The 17,402-nt window shown below is 41.1% G+C and overlaps 1 protein-coding gene across 1 annotated transcript; it reads right to left on the reverse strand.

The window, feature by feature from the left end:
- Positions 1-12,665: 12,665 nt before the first annotated feature.
- Positions 12,666-15,893, reverse strand: LOC146705466 (E3 ubiquitin/ISG15 ligase TRIM25-like). Its single transcript, XM_085463128.1, has one exon. It carries the CDS (start codon positions 15,737-15,739, stop codon positions 14,117-14,119), a length of 1,623 nt encoding a protein of 540 aa, XP_085319254.1. The 5' UTR covers positions 15,740-15,893; the 3' UTR covers positions 12,666-14,116.
- Between the last annotated feature and the right edge of the window lie 1,509 nt (positions 15,894-17,402).

Here is a 17,402-nt window from a genome sequence, read left to right on the forward strand (position 1 = left end):
TACGAATAAGTAAGTGTGCTGGCGAATCAGGTGTGCTGCTTGCTTTTATAGTGAGATTTGCTGTTGAAGTCAGTGTAGCTTCATAACCTGAGCGACGTTGTGCGGTCATGTGTTGTGTAGTTATGTTTGCTAGAATGGTCGTGACCTGGTGATTGGTGTGTAGAATAGTGTCATGTGAGAGTGTGAGCTTCTCGCAGTCCCTTATCATGATAGAGCAAGCTGCTACTGCTCTCAGGCAGGCCGGCATTCCCTGAACAATTCAGGCAGCACCTTTGAGTGGCGGAGGTCAGCACTCCCTTTAATGCATTGAAAGAGGCAGTCATTTCTGTGGACCACAGTATTCGAGGAGGCTTGTCTTTTTTACAACAGTCACGCAGAATGTGGTCATGAAAAGAACAGTCTGGTATCCACTGTCTGCAATAGTTCACCATGCCCAGGAAGGACAACATTTCCTTCTGTGTAGTGGGCCGAGGGACGGAGGTCACAGCTTTGACCCTGTCTGCAGTCATGGAACGTTTTCCGTGAGACAGTGTGAATCCCAAATATTGAACAGAAGTCTGACAGTACTGCATTTTCTTTGCTGATGCTTTGTGGCCAGTCTTTTGGAGGTGCTGGAGAAGCATGTGTGTAGCAGTTTGACATAGTTTTTCACTCGGAGCACAGAGGAGGAGGTCATCCACGTGTGGATCAGGGTGCAGCCCTGGAGGAGTAAAGCTGTCCAGGGTAGCACAGATCACCATTGAGAAAGCAGCAGGGCTGTCTATCATGCCTTGAGGCAGACGAGTCCAAGTGTACTGCTTATTTCTATGTGTGAATGCAAATAACGGCTGTGTGTCTTCATGCACAGGTACTGAGAAAAAGGAGCGGAGCATAAATCCACCACGGTAAAATGTGTATGCAATGCATGTCAATATGCTGTGAACATCTGAAACGAGAGGTGGCAGAGGAATGTTGACTGCATTAATTTGCCTTAAGTCTTGTATGAAACGCCATACGCCAGGTTTGTTAGGCTTTGGCACAGGATTGACAGGAGTGTGGGCTTTATTACTCCTGTAGTCAATAAATCTCCTATCATGACATCTAGGGCTGCGGCTTTTTCCGTGGAAATGGGATGTTGCTTGACATATACTGGCTTGTTGTGTTTTAATAGGTGTACGTGATAAAGTGTACAGTCAATAAATCCTATATCATTCTCACTTTTAGACCACAATGTCATATTCTGGTATTCAGCTGGCAAGGTAAGTGCAGAAATAGTACAGTCGATAGGGTAGGTTAGATCTATGTGACGACATGGTGTAGTTATGTCATAAACTATGTCTGAGTTATGTGACAAAATCACTGTTTGACCTTAGAGAAACAAAAGTGTGGCTCCCAGTCATGGGATTACCTGGTAGTGGCGTCTGTACACGTTTTTTTTGGCACAGTGTGTGACATAGAGTACCGGACAAAAAGGATGTTGAGTTCATTCTCTGCTGAGGGTCCAGCTGACACAGAGGATGTTCCTTCTCCATCATGTCGGTACATAGGGCAGAGAAAACATAAGCTGTTATCAGTGTCAGCAAACATTTCACCCTTTATGTTAAATGAAATACACAAATTCATTTTTGCTCTGGGTGTCTGCGGCTGCTGGAAAACTGAGCCACAATAAAAACACATATCTCTACTTTTATCCTTCCGTCCTCTGAAACTTCCTTGCTGTGCTGGAGCGGGTAATCCAGCATACATTAGTTTCTCACTTTCCTCTGAGCCTTCTACATCAAAATTCAACTTTATCTTAACACTTTTAGCTTTCGTGGTAGTATCTGCACTGGCCTTCAGTTTTACTGACCTGTTTTCTGGCGATAATCGTTCGGGATAGGGCTCCGGAAATAAATTAGAATGCATTGAACTTACAGTCCGTAAGTTGTAAACAAAGTCAGTCACATAAGCACTTCCGCATGTTCTGGATACGTGATCATGGACGTCTTCACCGATTCGCGGACGTAGGTTACACGTAACCGGAAATGGGAGTTGTACTGAGCCGTTATTTGAGACTTTATTTTGTATTTTATTAATTTTTGGTTTTACAGGTACTTTAGATTTTTTATCGGACCTGTCTGTGGTCTTTGAATAATTCTGACCCATGTTCAGTGATTTCCAGAGGGGTTTACACGCTAGGAGGATTTAGGTTAGTATTTATTTTTGCTGTGGCACACCTGAGGTTACTTGATTTTTTGCTAGCAATTTTATCTTTTTAGTGAGCAACTTCTCACTTTTTAACGAGCAACTTCTCGTTTTATGACCCCAGGCAACTTCCTGTGTCCTTTCTGCTGGTGAGCAACTTCTTAGTTTATGACAGCAGGCAACTTCCTGTGTCCTTTCTGCTTTTATTTACAAAACAACAGGCAACTTCCTGTGTTTCTATGTGGGCCACTAAAGAAGGCTCCTCAGTGTATCCCACTTGTTACTATGTGGGCCACTGAAGAAGGCCTCGTCAGCGTATCCCGTTTCTATGTGGATCACTGAGAAAGGCATAACACAGTCTTATAAAATAAAAGACGAGTGCCTACCTTCGTCAGGATCCCACTTCTCGACACCAAAATTGAAGGAAACTGTTTCCAGGGCCTAATCCGTGGATCGACTTCCTTCGAGGCGTGGACGTCTATCAGCAGAGAATGTACCTTCACCTATCAGCAGAGAATGTCCCTTAGTCTGTAACACAGTCAAATATATTCTCAAGTAATATTCAAGCATGCCATTCAGCGTGTTAGTACGAGCTCGGGAGCAGCTTGGGAGAACAAGAAAACAGAGACTGCTTTAGATTGTCTTCCCAAAGTGACTCAACTTTATTCACAAGTACAACAGTTTATATAGAGGGTAAAATTCATGAGACAGCAGATTATCAGTTTAAACCAGTACAGACCAAGATAAGGCAGTGTCTTCCTGCCCTTGGGTGAAGAAGCATCCTTTGTGTAGTGTATCAGTTCAGCTACAATTGTGATTATCTCAGCGACATATTTTCAAGGCACAAAACGAAGAGTTCTTTCATTAGTGAAATCTGAAACAAACCATTTGGCCTCAACAGGCGTCTAAAAGATTAAGAAACTAATGTAGCTGAGGGAGTGATCTCTGTGGTATTTCAACCTTGTACCAGCTTGTGATTCTCACACATCAATTCTTGGGTCAAAGAGAAAAATAACTAAAACAAAGGGGCCTTATTGAATGACAGAGTTTTCCTGCATAATGTCACTATAAAACAATATCCAGTAAATGCTACCATGGTACTAAAATACCTAACAACTACCAAACTCATTAAGACAACTGAGTAAAAGATAAATTATTGAAAATATTTTACTGCAACTTTTTATTTTGTTTTTTTTTTGGACTGTTTATTTGAATTCAGTTTCATATTATTTATATAGCTCCTAATCACAATAACCACCTCACGCCTCTCTGTACTGTCAGCTAAAGACTCTAGAGCATCCATCCATCCATCCATTCGCTTCCGCTTATCCTTTTCAGGGTCGCGGGGGGCGCTGGAGCCTATCCCAGCTGTCATAGGGCGAAAGGCGGGGTACACCCTGGATAGGTCGCCAGTCTGTCGCAGGGCTAACATATAGGAACAGACAACCATTCACACTCACATTCACTCGCACATTCACACCTAGTGGCAATTTGGATTATCCAATTAACCTATCCCCACAAGCTGCATGTCTTTGGACGGTGGGAGGAAGCCGGAGTACCCAGAGAGAACCCACGCAAACACGGGGAGAACATGCAAACTCCACACAGAAAGACCCCGGCCTGATGGTGGAATTGAACTCAGGACCTTCTTGCTGTGCGGCAACAGTGCTAACCACCGTGCCACCGTGCTGCCCGGTCTTTCTCTAGAGCAGTCTTTCTCAAATAGTGTGGCCGATGTCAGGGGGTAATGTCAGGGGGTATGGGAAGATGCTTTTATCGCCATACTAGAATAAACTGTAATTGCACATCCACTACAGTAGGTGGCAGGGTTTATTTTTGCACCAAGCATGTGCACGCACAGCACAGAGCAGGAGAAATGAAAGTGCAGTAAATAGTGATGTGCCATACCACTGATTTCCTTTCTGATCCAATACCAAGCAAAATTCAGGGTGGTGTCGCCGATACTGATCCGATACTGATACTTTGTACAAAAACATAACGTGTTATTGTATTTTAAATTATATCTTCATAATAATCACAGGACATCAGACTACTTGCTCCTATTGTTGAATTATCATATAGAAATTAAAAACTGAAGTTTTTTTGTTAGTTGATGCTATTTGAACATGTATATCTTGTCATTTAACATGTATATACGTGCCTGGACATTTCAACAAGAAAATTCAACATTCACAATTTCCCTCATTCACAGTACAAATGTTGGTATCAATCTAATACAAAGTAAATGCAGGGCCAGTATTGCAGAAGTTATTCGGGCAGCTAATTGGAGGAAAGTAGTGTGCCATGACTTATGAGATGAATTCACAATTTGCAAATTTTGAACACAATTTAAACACTGTGGAGGTAAACACAGACGACCCGAGAGCTCTCGATAAACACTGCTCGTTTATTACTCATCACCACAGAACTGAACACTTTGCCTCCAAAACACAGCAACAACACTTCCTGAGAACTGGGTGTGAGTGGAGCCTTCCAGTGGTCCACCACAACACAACTATATCACTGTGATTGTTACTTTCCACAACAATTAGTTAACACAACAAAACACACCTTTCACCTTTTCATGTGTTTTGAAACTGGGTTTTTGGAGACCTGGAATGTACATTTTTCTGGTCTCTAAAGCACACATAAAGGTTCAAACATTTTTCAAAGTGCAAGTTTGAGGTTTATTTTTTACAAAGAAATAATTAACACAGTTCAGTGGGCTGCATACTGAACCTGAAGGATCGATTCAATTGTGCTAGTATCAATCAAATACCAATAGCAGAGTTGGTATTGATACTATTTGGATCGATCCGCCCACCTCTAGCAGTAAACAAACCCTCAAGATAAATGGAAAAATATTTAACAGTTAACAAAAAGAAAGGCGGAGAGAGACAGAGATAATGAGACAAACCAAAGTCTCCCGAAAGCTAAGACAAGGAAATATAACCAGTGTATGTAGCTTGGCTTCACTGTGACTACATGCACTTTAAATCTTTTCTGTTACAGACTAAAAAGCAATATTCGTAAAGTTATTCTTTGCTTTAAGTTGATTAATATTTCTTTTTTGTTTTCTTTAATGTTAATAAGGCTACAATGTTATGCAGCAATGTACTTATAGTAACAAATTTGTAGACAAATGATACTATTTATAATTGCAGAGGAGAGTGGCAATTATAACATGAACAACCAGTAGATGACAGTGAGGAGGAGAAACTGATTTGTGATCGAAAAGCACATCAGAGCCTTTGCAGATCCAAAAAGGAGAACTTTGTCCAAAGTATAGATAAAATAGATCCTGATCCTGTGTGAGGATGTTGTTCTCCTGAGTTTCACCGAGGAACTCTAAGCTTTTGGTTGTAGTATGAATCGGTTTCCTAAGTTTTGCGAACATGACGGCTGTGGAGTCAAACTAGGCTCTAGTTGGACAAGAGAGCTACGACACATGGCAAGTACTCTCAGAAAAATTATGCTTCTTAAATGGTTCTTCAGATGTCTTTATGGTTCTTTAAAGAAACATCATACGTCAAAAAAACGTTTTATTTTTTGGATGGCTCTTCAGCTATTACAAATGGTTCTTTAAAGAACAAAATGTTCTTCATCCCTAGCTATCTAAGTTTGATGGTGTAAAATGGCAGAAATATTTATTCACTAATGGGGGTGTGAATTATACTGTGGGAAATCCTGGTCTTGTTAGGAGAGACGGCATCCATCCCACTCTGGATGGAGCAGCTAGAAATATGGACAAATTTATTAAACCCCCAATTGCCAACTCAGGGTCTGCAGCCTTAAAGATTCCTTGTGAGAGTTTGATTGTGTGAATAGGTGGTGTGGGTAGAGTGTTAGTTTATTTTAATTGCTTTCTCTCAAATATGTGGATGGAGAGTTTTTGTTCTTGTTGCAACAGAACTGTTACTTTTGGGGACGAATGGGACCGCAGCGCAAACTGTTCATGATGAGTCTGAGTCTGCAGAGGGTCCCAGTGCACTGCAAGACGTCATGCTTTGTTCCTTTGCCAAAGACGCCACAGTTGCATAGACTGTATATATTAGAGCTGTTCCTTATATTTTGTAACTTGTAATCGTTTGTATTTAATTTAGTACAGTCTGTTACTGTTCTTATTGTCTTGGAGCAACATATGTATTATTATAGGGTCTACCTTACTATATAAAGCACCTTGAGGCGACTGTTGTTGTGATTTGGTGCTGTAAAATTTAAAATAGAATTGAACTGTAACCACATACTTTCATAACGGTTAATAAAGTATTGTGATTCTGATTCTTTTTTTTTTTTTTCTTTTTTTTTGGCCTGTCCCGTTTGGCTCTTTTGCCATCAGAATTGTTGTCTAAAGGCAAAGAAAGATGCCCAACGGATTTACTTTACCAAACTGACCATCCCAGCCTTGCCGTAATGGTCCATTTGATTCACCTTTTATTGTTTATTTTATTTTCACTTACTGAATACGGGACAGACTTGACTGGGGGAAAGAAAGAGGGAAAGAGAAACAGCTGAGAAGAGGGACGGGGGAGAAGGGCAAAAGACAAAAACCAACAGAACGGGCAGAGAAAAAAAATGCATATATCAATTACCTGGATCACCTGCTGAGAAAGAAAAAAGAAAGCAAGCAGAAGAGAACAAGAGTAATAGAATAAACAACATCACAATGATATATGGGAATTTGACAGTAAATACTAAATGTTAAACATTATTGTGCAGCACATAAGATCAACAGAACACAGTGTGCTTTGAGGTAGGAGCCAAAAAGGGTGTAGTTTGTGGGTGTGATCACCCGTGTGTACACCTGTGAGCATGGACGCGCTTGTTTTTTGTTTTTTAAAAGGTTCCTTCATGTAATAATCTGCTAGAGGGTGTGGGGGGGCCACAGCCCCGTCCTCCAGGGCGTGAAGCAGGTATGGAGGAGATCAAAACTCCAGACATCCAGAGGCCCCCAGAACACAAGAGACCAAGGAAGACCAACAGAGGGGCAGCTGCGCCACTGTCCCGGAAAGAGCTGAGGAGAGTCCCAGATGAGGGCTCACTCAGCAGCCGCGGAGCAGAAGCCAGGGGGAGTTGCAGTGACGTGCCCGTGAGCTCCGCCGGCAGCCAGCTGCGCCTGAGTGACCGAGCCCCAGGCCGAGAGGCCGGGGGCACCCCACCTCCGAAGTGGCCCGAGCGAGCCCCAGGCTCCAGGCCCCGATAAGCGGCCGCCAAGGAGTGAGCCGGTGTGTACCTGGACGCCCATCCCCGGACACAAAGAACCACCAACGCACCGATGTCTGAGGGGGTCCGCCACTGGCAGGGGAAGTGGTGGTAGGGGGAGATAGGCCTCCAAACCTTGGAGGGCCTGAGATGTCCCCAGATTCTGTGATTCTGATTCTGATACGATGCCACTCTATAGAGGGTCTCCTTCCTTGTTGTCAGCACTGTCAGTCTCCTGCTTTGTTGCTGGCCTCCAGCTAGGCCACAGAAAGTGCCCCATCGCCTTCACTTTCACTGTCCCCAAGAGATATGTTTGAAAAACAGTTATTTTGGTAACACATTTGTTATTAGAAAAGTGACTTTACCAATTATTGACATGGTATAGACAAGCTAGTTATAATTGAGCTACAGCAATTACAGCAAGCTTGTTTTTCAGAATTTTCAATTATTTACAACACTGGAAGAACAACAGACTTTTCATGTACTAAATATGTTTAAAATATGGTTAAATATATTGAAATATACATTTATTTAGTGAACATATGATTTGATGAACATTATATCATTGTAATATTTTTGAAATCATTTGCATTGTTAAAAATGAAAATAAATGAAATAAACAACTATTTGCGACACCTAGTTTTACACTTAGATCCACATAGGGCCATGCAGTGAAAGCAGCATTGCATCTATTTGTTAAACAGATTAACTGAAAACTGCACAAGGAAAATGTAAAAGTAAGCAAAATCAATATCTGACTGTGATGATAATAATGATGTTAGAACCAATTCATTAGAATAAACCAACCAGATTTAGAATAGTGAAATAAAACTCAAGTAAAACTAGGTTATTGCCCCAGTAAGGTAAGATTAAGAAGAAAGTATAAGGATTATAAAGAAAATGGCATCGACAGAAAACAGAAATAGCATCATCACAAGTCAGCCCATGCAAACCGCTAGAGAAGCAACAATGGTGAGTAATTAAAAACTGAAAGCAGAAGAATTCCAGTTCATTCCATAGCAGCTTCTGATTTCCCAAGGTCACAGAACACAGCAGAAGAGCCTTCACCTAAGAAGTGATTAGCCCTGAATCCGGCATAGAGCGGCTGAGTGAATGGAGGAGAGTCATGGTTTTAGAGATGCTGTAGAAGGACAGAATACCTGCTCTGTGATCCAGTTACACTCCAATTCTGTAAGATGGAGGGCTTGAGATAGATGTAAAGTATTCATCTATCTGAGTTTTCTGTTGGGATCTGATCTGTTGCTGGATATCAGAAATGCTTTTCTTGATGAGAAGGAATAGTTGTTGAAGTGTCCTCCCAGTGTCCCTCACAGCTTTATCAGCAGACTGATTAATGGCCTCCACCTCCTGCAGAAGCACCATCACATCTCCTTCTCTGTTCTTGATTCTCTCCTGAGTTTTTTCACGACTTGAGTTGACCTCTTTTTGCCGTTTCAGTCCTTTCTCCTTTCATACAATTCATACAGTAGCTGTGTCCACAGGGTCCATGCGAATTCCATGCTGCGTCGTTTCACCTCTCAAAGACAGTTATGTGAACTAGTTTAATTCTCTAAAATAGTAAGAACATTATTTAAATTACTTTATGTTAATTACACTCTTCTAAGACAAAGTAATTATTTTTTAAATATCAGTAGGATTTTAAAGGCTTGGAGGTTCAAAACTTAACATTTAACATACATCACACACATTTTGAGGATAAAAATCTCCAGATATCAGATCACCTCTCTGTCTCTCTGAAGCTAACTGTGGCTAAATGCACACAGTTAGCTTCAGATCATTTCAGTGTGAATGGGCCGCTTCCTTCAGAATCTCTCTCTCTCACACACACACACACACACACACACACACACACACACACACACACACACACACACACACACACACACACACACACCCCTCTGTCTATGAACAGACGTATTCACTAAAGTACGTTGTAAAACAGTGAAAGAAGGCGCAGCAGCGCCTCTTCTTTCTCAGGAGACTGAAAAGATTCGGCATGAGCCCCCGCATCCTCAGGACCTTCTATCACTGTGCCATTGAGAGCATCCTCACTGGATGCATCACCACCTGGTATGGCAACAGCACCGCCTACAACTGCAAAGCTCTCCAGCGAGTAGTGCGGTGCTCTGAACGGATAATTGGAGGTGAGCTTCCCTCCCTCCAAGACATCTACAGGAAGCGGTGCCTGAGGAAAGCGGGGAGGATCATCAAGGACTCCAGTCACCCCAGCCATAAACTGTTCAGACTGCTTCCATCAGGAAGGAGGTTCTGCAGCATCCGGTCCCGTACCAGCAGACTGAGAGACAGCTTCTTCCACCAGGCCATCAGACTGCTGAACACGTCATAGACACCTCAGCTTCACTACTGGAACTTTAACATTATGCACTACATACTGTACAGTAATGCCACTGTTTTGCACATATTCAACTCTGTATATTTTATTTTATTTATTTTATTTATTGTTTACTCTAATTTGTAAAATATGTGTACACACACACACACACACACACACACACACACACGTAGAAAAATATTTAGTATACACATCCAGAAATGCATATACTATTATATATTGTACATATATTTATTAGTTTCAGATGTAGCCATTCTTGTATTTTGCTTGTTTACATTATTGTATTTTGCACAACTCTGTTGCTTGTGAAGCTCGCACACAAGAATTTCACTCACATGTGCTGTACCAATGTACCTGCACATGTGATGTGGCAATAAAAGTGATTTGATTTGATTTGATTACCCTTGTCTATAAATAAAGACAAGAGCAAAATTAGAGCGCACATCACAGGGCCCCCACTCTCGTGTGAGCGCTCTGTGACTGCCCTTGCAAGTAAAAACTGCAGCGTGTGTGTGTGTTTCTACTCTCTGACTCTCAGCTGAAGAAGTGTCTTTAGAATACATCTCTTGACAGTCTTTCATGTGGAACAGCGAAACGCAAGTACGAAACCCAAGGGGTTATCACATGATTTGGAAGGCATTCTGGGCGCAGCCAGCGGATTTCGTTATGTGGGCATTTTGCCGTACCACAGGCAGAAATATTGCCGTTAAGTGCCTTCATAACTTGAATTTTTCATTAAATGGGGTATTCGTAAGCCGGGGTTCCACTGTATTTTGATCTTTTATGTAAGAAGTATTATGCTTTTATGGGAGCTTTTTACATTACCTTTGTCATTAACTTTTTAATTTTTGTGAAATTTATCAGGCCATGCCAAACTGGAATAGGCTTCTTCTTTTTTTTTTTCTTTTTTTACAGAAACTAATTGCACATGCAAGCAAACCAAAAATTAACCCTTTAAGACCTACCATAGAACCAAGCCCGCCAGAGCTTATATTATATTTTTACATGCTGTAGTGCCATTTTTGGGAGCATTTCAAGTTGCTATACATCAATACAACCATTATAGCCCAGATTTTAATAATATGTCTGCATTAAGTGCATAGTACTTACATAAATTGCAAAAAGTGCAATAAACTACAAAATAATTGAAAATCGTTTTTGCTTTTTTAACATATATTTCTAGTTAGAGAAATTTAAGAGGCGTATCCCTCAAAACTGTAAATACAAAAAAGTTGCATAAAATAGTTTCCTACCACAGGAAATTTATTTTGAGTGTCTTCATAGTTTTATTTTTGAAATACACCAATTTTTATATACTGCAGGAAAAACAAAAATAAATATTATAATGCAAATTTGCAAAAAAGCAGCATCTGCATCAAAATAAATTATTTCCAGCAGTGCAATATGAGTCCTAAGCATCCCAGAAACGACACAGAAAGTCATAAAGTCAAACATAACTTTTAAAAACACCAGTATAGGCTCATAAGGCCCTGATGGTAAAAAAAACAAACAAAAAACTACATTTCCGCGAAAATGACGTCACTTCCGGTTTCGGGCAGGTAATGGCGGACATGCAAAAGTTCGCGCTGACGTCTATTCCAACGTAGGAAGTGTTATGAACAGCTGATCGGATCGGCAAAGCGTGTTTCTGGAATATTATGTTTTTGTTGCTGCAAGTGCTTTTTATGCAGTTTTTGCAAAGCTTTATGTGGAAGGAAACTGTGACCTAGGACAAGCTGATGGCATAAGATGTAAGTACAACTCCTCCGGTTTCATATGCAAAAAAAATTATTGCGCTAGCTTACATGGTTGCAGAGGTACCGGGATTTAAAAATAGTTACGCAAAACAGAGCGTGCCCGCTCCGACCGGCTCTAAAGGGTTAATAAGCAAGCCTCTGTATGAAAGAGCCAAAGATCCAAAAGTAAGTATCAAGAATCAAAGCAGCTAAGTACTCAGAAAAATTTATAGACACTGAGGACTCATGGACAACAGGAAACAGATGGGGCATCATCCAAAATCTGAGACTACAAGACCGGTCCACGGTTAGGAGAGTACTGGGTTTTCTTTTAGAGACATCTAAAATAGGAATTTTAATTTTTCAACTCGTTGTTGCAAAATAGGCTGAGCGTAAACCAAGTCCCAACTATCATCCTAACCCTAGAGCCATTGACTTGGCATTGGTACTTACTGTGTGGTCAGTAGCAAGTTTTGCTTGCTATGAGTGCTTCAGTTTGTCTTTTTTAAACATTCTTCCCTGCAAAATACTCTGTAAGGGTGAACTCATATCATGCACAGTTGCCTTATTTCTTCCTGGAGCATCATTATTGTCAAGATCGCGTGGAGGTTGTGGTGTGAGGACCCTAATGCAGACGAACGAGGCAGAACTGAACTTTAATGAAAAATGAGCCTTTATTGTGGCTAAGAACAAAAACACAAGCCAAACAAAGGAAATAACCAGGGGAGAAACTAACATAAAACCTGAACTGGAAAAACTGAGTACATGAAACATGGAGATGCAGGAAAGGTTAACAGACGAACGGACAACAAACACGGGGACCTCATAAATACACAGAGGGATGAAGAGGGAAGAGGAAACACACGGGTAGCACAGCTGGGGTGAATAAACATAATGACATAACAGGAGGAAGCAAAACTGAACACACTGAACACAGGACACTTGACTGTCAAAATAAAACAGGAAGCACAGAGACGCAGACCTAAGATCATGACACCACACCAGGGATAAACAGGGATGCAAACGGGGAGACGAGATGAAACACAAGGAGAGCAACAAAGGAACAGGTAGGGAGAGGGAGCGAGAGGGGACACGAGAGAGAAGGAGTGAGAGGGGACAAGAGACAGGGGAGTTGCAGAAACATGGATAAACATGACAGACAGGAGAGGACTGGAACCCAAGGAGGGGGAACATGGGAACAGAAAAGGAAATCAAGACGCACACACACAAACCCAAAGAGAGTAAATGGACTGTTTCTTATATAGTGCTTTTCTACTCTCCCGAGTACTCAGAGCGCTCTATACATCATGCCACATTCTTTCTTTCTATACTTAGTGCTTCCTAACTACTTTCATACTCCAATGAATGCATTGGAGAGCAACTTGGGGTTAGTATCTTGCCCAAGGATACTTGATATGCAGACTAGAGGAGCCATGGATGGAACCACTAACCTTCCGATCAGTAGGTGACCCGTTCTACCTCCTGAGCTACAGCCACCCTAGAGAGGGACGCAGGACAAAGACACAGGGGGAAAACGGGGGAAACTAGACAATTCAAAATGCAGAATAAATTCCTGACCAACTAATGAACCTAAACATAAACTGTAACTACAGGGGTCCAACAAAGAATGGCCACGCATCATACTGATGTCTTCGGAAATTTATTTCTCTCTCTCTCTCTCTCTCTCTCTCACTCTTGTCTTCAGACACCGTGAAAACTGAAGAAACACAAAGTTTACAACATAAATGTTTTGAGCTTATCAGTCTCTCATATCAGTGTCCATAAACAGTCTTGTGCAAGCAGAACAGAAAAATGCACAATAATGGATATCACAAAAATGTCCTCTCATTACCAGTGTAGAACACGTATGCAACATTATACAAACAATATACATGAAACCATACCGTGTGCGCCTCTTGGACCACATGCAGAATAACATTAACGCTGAGGCTGTAGATGCATCTGTAGCCATGTATCCATGCTAGCTCCACAATGCCATGGTTGTGCTCTCAACCAAACTCTGGTCATGTGACAATTACAAACTTTAGCTCATACAAACTTACAGCACTTTACATATTTAACAAACCCATATTTTGTAATCACATATTTTAGACATGTTTTTTAATTAATGTTACACTTTTATCATCTTATGTTATAAATAAATGAACTAAATTAAGCATGAATCTATCACAGAAACATGAAATAACCAACTTTATTTTAACTGTCTCAGGGACAGTTACATAAACCATAATACAAAATTACACTAAAATACAAGAAAGCTCAAAACGCTGCTTCAAATGACCCAGGACGATCCAATTGTCCCCACTCTCCCACTGGCCTGCACTTATGCTGTCCTTAACAGTCCAGGTGACTTGTGCAGTTGAGTTCATCCTCAACATCTGAAGTCATCTATATCACACACACTTACTGAGGTAATCAATTTTAGGCAATTTTTGTTTTTGCTTAAATGGGGAAGCTGTGACACACTGTCTGCTCACCTCCAGTTAAAGATTTTTAATTACTTTTATTTGTTTTTGTTAATTTTTATAGCAAGTAACACAGACCCATGCTACATCACTGCACTTATAATCTATGCTATATATTTTGCCTGACCTCTTTAGGAGAGACCTCTTTTTCTAGACTATTTGAGCTCACACAGCTCAACACACGATCCAACGTAAAGCCAAAATCCAGCGTAGAGCGGCTGAGTGAATGTGGTCTGGACTCTGTGCAGGAGACACATGGTCTTTGAGACACTGTAAAACGACAGCATACCCGCTCTGTGATCCACGTATACTCCTATTCTGGGTGACTGAGGGCCTGAAATGACAGTTCTGATTTTGTTATGTCTCAGTTCATAACCATTTTTGAAACACTCCAGTGCCCAAGAACTGTCATTGTTCCCAAACAGACTTTCATCTCCTGTTCTGCTGATATTCTTGTATGAAACTGCCACTGAAAGTGCTCCTCCACTCCACACCACCTCCCAGTAACAACATCCAGTCAGACTCTCTCTGCTCAGGACTTGATGTCTGTTGATGAATCTGTCTGAGTGATGACTATATAAAAATTTTTTACTCATACATTTGACTTTTTTGTCCCCTTCAAATAAGAGACTTGTGTTTGCTGTGTTAAAATCCAGCGTTAGTTCTTGAGATAGTCCGAGGAACTCAGCTCTGGTTTTGGGTTCAGGTCGAGACATTACTGCATCCACTTCCCCCTCTAACTGTGAGACTGCGGTGCCAAAACGGATTTCCTGTAGTTTACGTTTGAACTCTGACACAGCTGTCATCACATCCTCAAAGTACTGCAAAGTACATGTTTTAATGTTGAGTGATCCAACAGATTCATGCACATGTGACAGTGAGGTGTACGTCTGGAGAAAGTGGGTGTGATCCTGTGTATGAAAGAGCTGCCCCAGCTCAGCATCTTTCCTCTTCAGCACAGTGATCTCATTCTCTATTCTGTCCTGAAGCTCTCTTGCACGACACACTTCAGCTTTCTGACGAGATCTGATCTGCTGTTTTACATCATTAAAGATCTTCTCACTGTCCCTCACTGCTTTATCAGCAGACTGAGTGATGGCTTCCACCTCCTCCTGAAGCACCTTTATGTCTTTTTCTTTGTCCTGGATTCTCTCTTGGATTTTCTTTCGACTCACCCCAAGTTCTCTCCGCTTTTTATTCCTTTCTGCTGTAGCTGAAACTGTGTCATGGCCTTTATGTTCATCCATGGAGCACAAATAACAGATACACTGCTGATCAGTGCGGCAAAATATCTTCATCACCTCACTGTGTTGAGAACAGATGATTTTCTTAAGCCTCTTTGATGTGTCCACCAGCTTGTGTTTCTCAAAGGCAGTAGATTCATAGTGAGGCTGGAGGTGCTGCTCACAGTAAGAGACCAGACACTGCAGACAGGACTTGATGGCTTTCAGTTTCCTCCCAGTGCAGACATCACAGGCCACATCTTTAGGTCCAGCATAGCCATGATCGGCAGGTGAAGCTTGGAGTTCAGTCTTCTGCAGCTCCTCCACTAACTCTGCCAAGACAGTGTTTTTCTTCAAAGCAGGCCTCGGTATGAAGGTCTGTCTGCACTGAGGGCAACTCTGGATGTTCTTCTGATCCTCTTCATCCCAGTAGCTTTTAATACACTTCATACAGTAGCTGTGTCCACAGGGAACAGTGACCGGATCCTTCAGGAGATCCAAACAGATCGAACAGCAGATTTTTTTCTCATCCAGTCTGCTTGTTTGCCGTGCCATTATCGCTCTCAGATAACAGAATGATAAAAAAAAAAATATATATATAGTACTACCGCATTAAAATTAAAAAAGATTTTTTAAAAGCAAATTACACAGAAACTACATCTTCTTTATGCGTGCTTCAATATCTGCATTGCGGCTCGTTTGTAACAGCATCCTGATGTCTTAACTTCTGAGAAGATCTGTGAGAGTGAAGCTGTAGAAAAACACTGAGACTGAACGCAATTGGTTGATTTTGTGAATAGTGAGGAAGTTTTCAGCCTGCAAGTCATGCCACGAAGCCACAACTCTTGAGAAAAGCACCATGTGGTTCTACCCACTGTTGACAACACAGAGTATAAGATGCAAATACTAGACACCTTACACAACCTTAACTCAGTCCTTGACAATTTGTAGACAATTTCAAAATAACAATGTTCTTTAAAATGGATCAGTGAGTACCGCTTTGCATTTATCACTCTGTCAGATCCATAAGATTATCATTAGGTATTTCAATGCTGATTACAAACTCGTTTGAGGCTAACAAATGGAAATTAGAACCCAAATTCAGATGTGGAGTTTAAGATCTTGGGAGCGCTTCACAGGGAGTGGGACCGAGGCTGCTATTACTGCATAGATGTCACCAGGAAACCAGCTACATTTCTACTATCAGACCATTCTTTCTTGTGTCAGAGTATAAAAACATGGCAACACAGAGTCCACACCTAGTGAGGAATTTCATCTGTCAGAAAACACAAAAGACCTCAGCTGTGCAGTCCAATAATACAACAGTCAGTTTGGATATTTTAACGCCCCCATGATCAAAAGGCAAGGATGAGCTGCTGCAGCTGAAACTAGATGGTTTTAAGAAGAGAATTTTGAGTGAAGATATTTTCACTTAAACTGTTCCATTTCTGGAAAAATAAGCTTAAATGTCATACATTTAACTGTATTAATGAATATGTATTGAGTTTAAATACTCCAATATTATCCTAGAATGCAACCAACACACATTTACAGTGGTATGCAAAAGTTTGGGCGCCCTTGATAATTTTCATGATTTTCCTTCATAAATCTTCAGTTGGTTGGATCTGCAATTTCATTTAAATGTATCATATAGCAGAGGAACACAATGATATTTGAGAAGTGAAATGAAGTTTATAGGATTTACAGAAAGTGTGCAATAGTTACTTAAACTAAATTAGGCAGGTGCATAAATTTAGGCACCCTTGTCATTTCATTGATTTGAATACCTTTAGCACTAATTATTGGAACATAAAATTTGTTTGGTAAGCTCATTGACCCTTGACCTACATAAGAAAGGTTATTTAAGGTGGCCAAATGCAAGTTTTTCCCCTCTTTGCATCTTCTCTCAAGAGTGGCTACATGGGAGCCTCAAAACAACTCTTAAATGACCTGAAAACAAATATTATTCAACATCATGGTTTAGGGGAAGGATACAAAAAGCTATCTCAGAGATTTCAGCTGTCAGTTTCCACTTTGAGGAACATAGTGAGGAAATGGAAGAACACAGGCACAGTTCTAGTTAAGGCCGGAAGTGACAGGTCAAGAAAAATCTTAGATAAGCAGAGGCGAAGGATGGTGAGAACAGTCATAGTCAACCCACAGACCAGCTCCAAAGACCTGCAACATCATCTTGCTGCAGATGGCGTCACTGTGCATC

Source organism: Copadichromis virginalis, linkage group LG7 (assembly GCF_057382275.1).
Source record: "Copadichromis virginalis isolate Kocher_CV1m ecotype Utaka linkage group LG7, C_Virginalis_male_GT1.1, whole genome shotgun sequence".
Classification (NCBI taxonomy): Eukaryota; Metazoa; Chordata; class Actinopteri; order Cichliformes; family Cichlidae; genus Copadichromis; species Copadichromis virginalis.

Excerpts from the sequence above, each read along its gene's own strand:
- LOC146705466 (XM_085463128.1), bottom strand. The coding sequence starts at position 15,739 with ATGGCACGGCAAACAAGCAGACTGGATGAGAAAAAAATCTGCTGTTCG.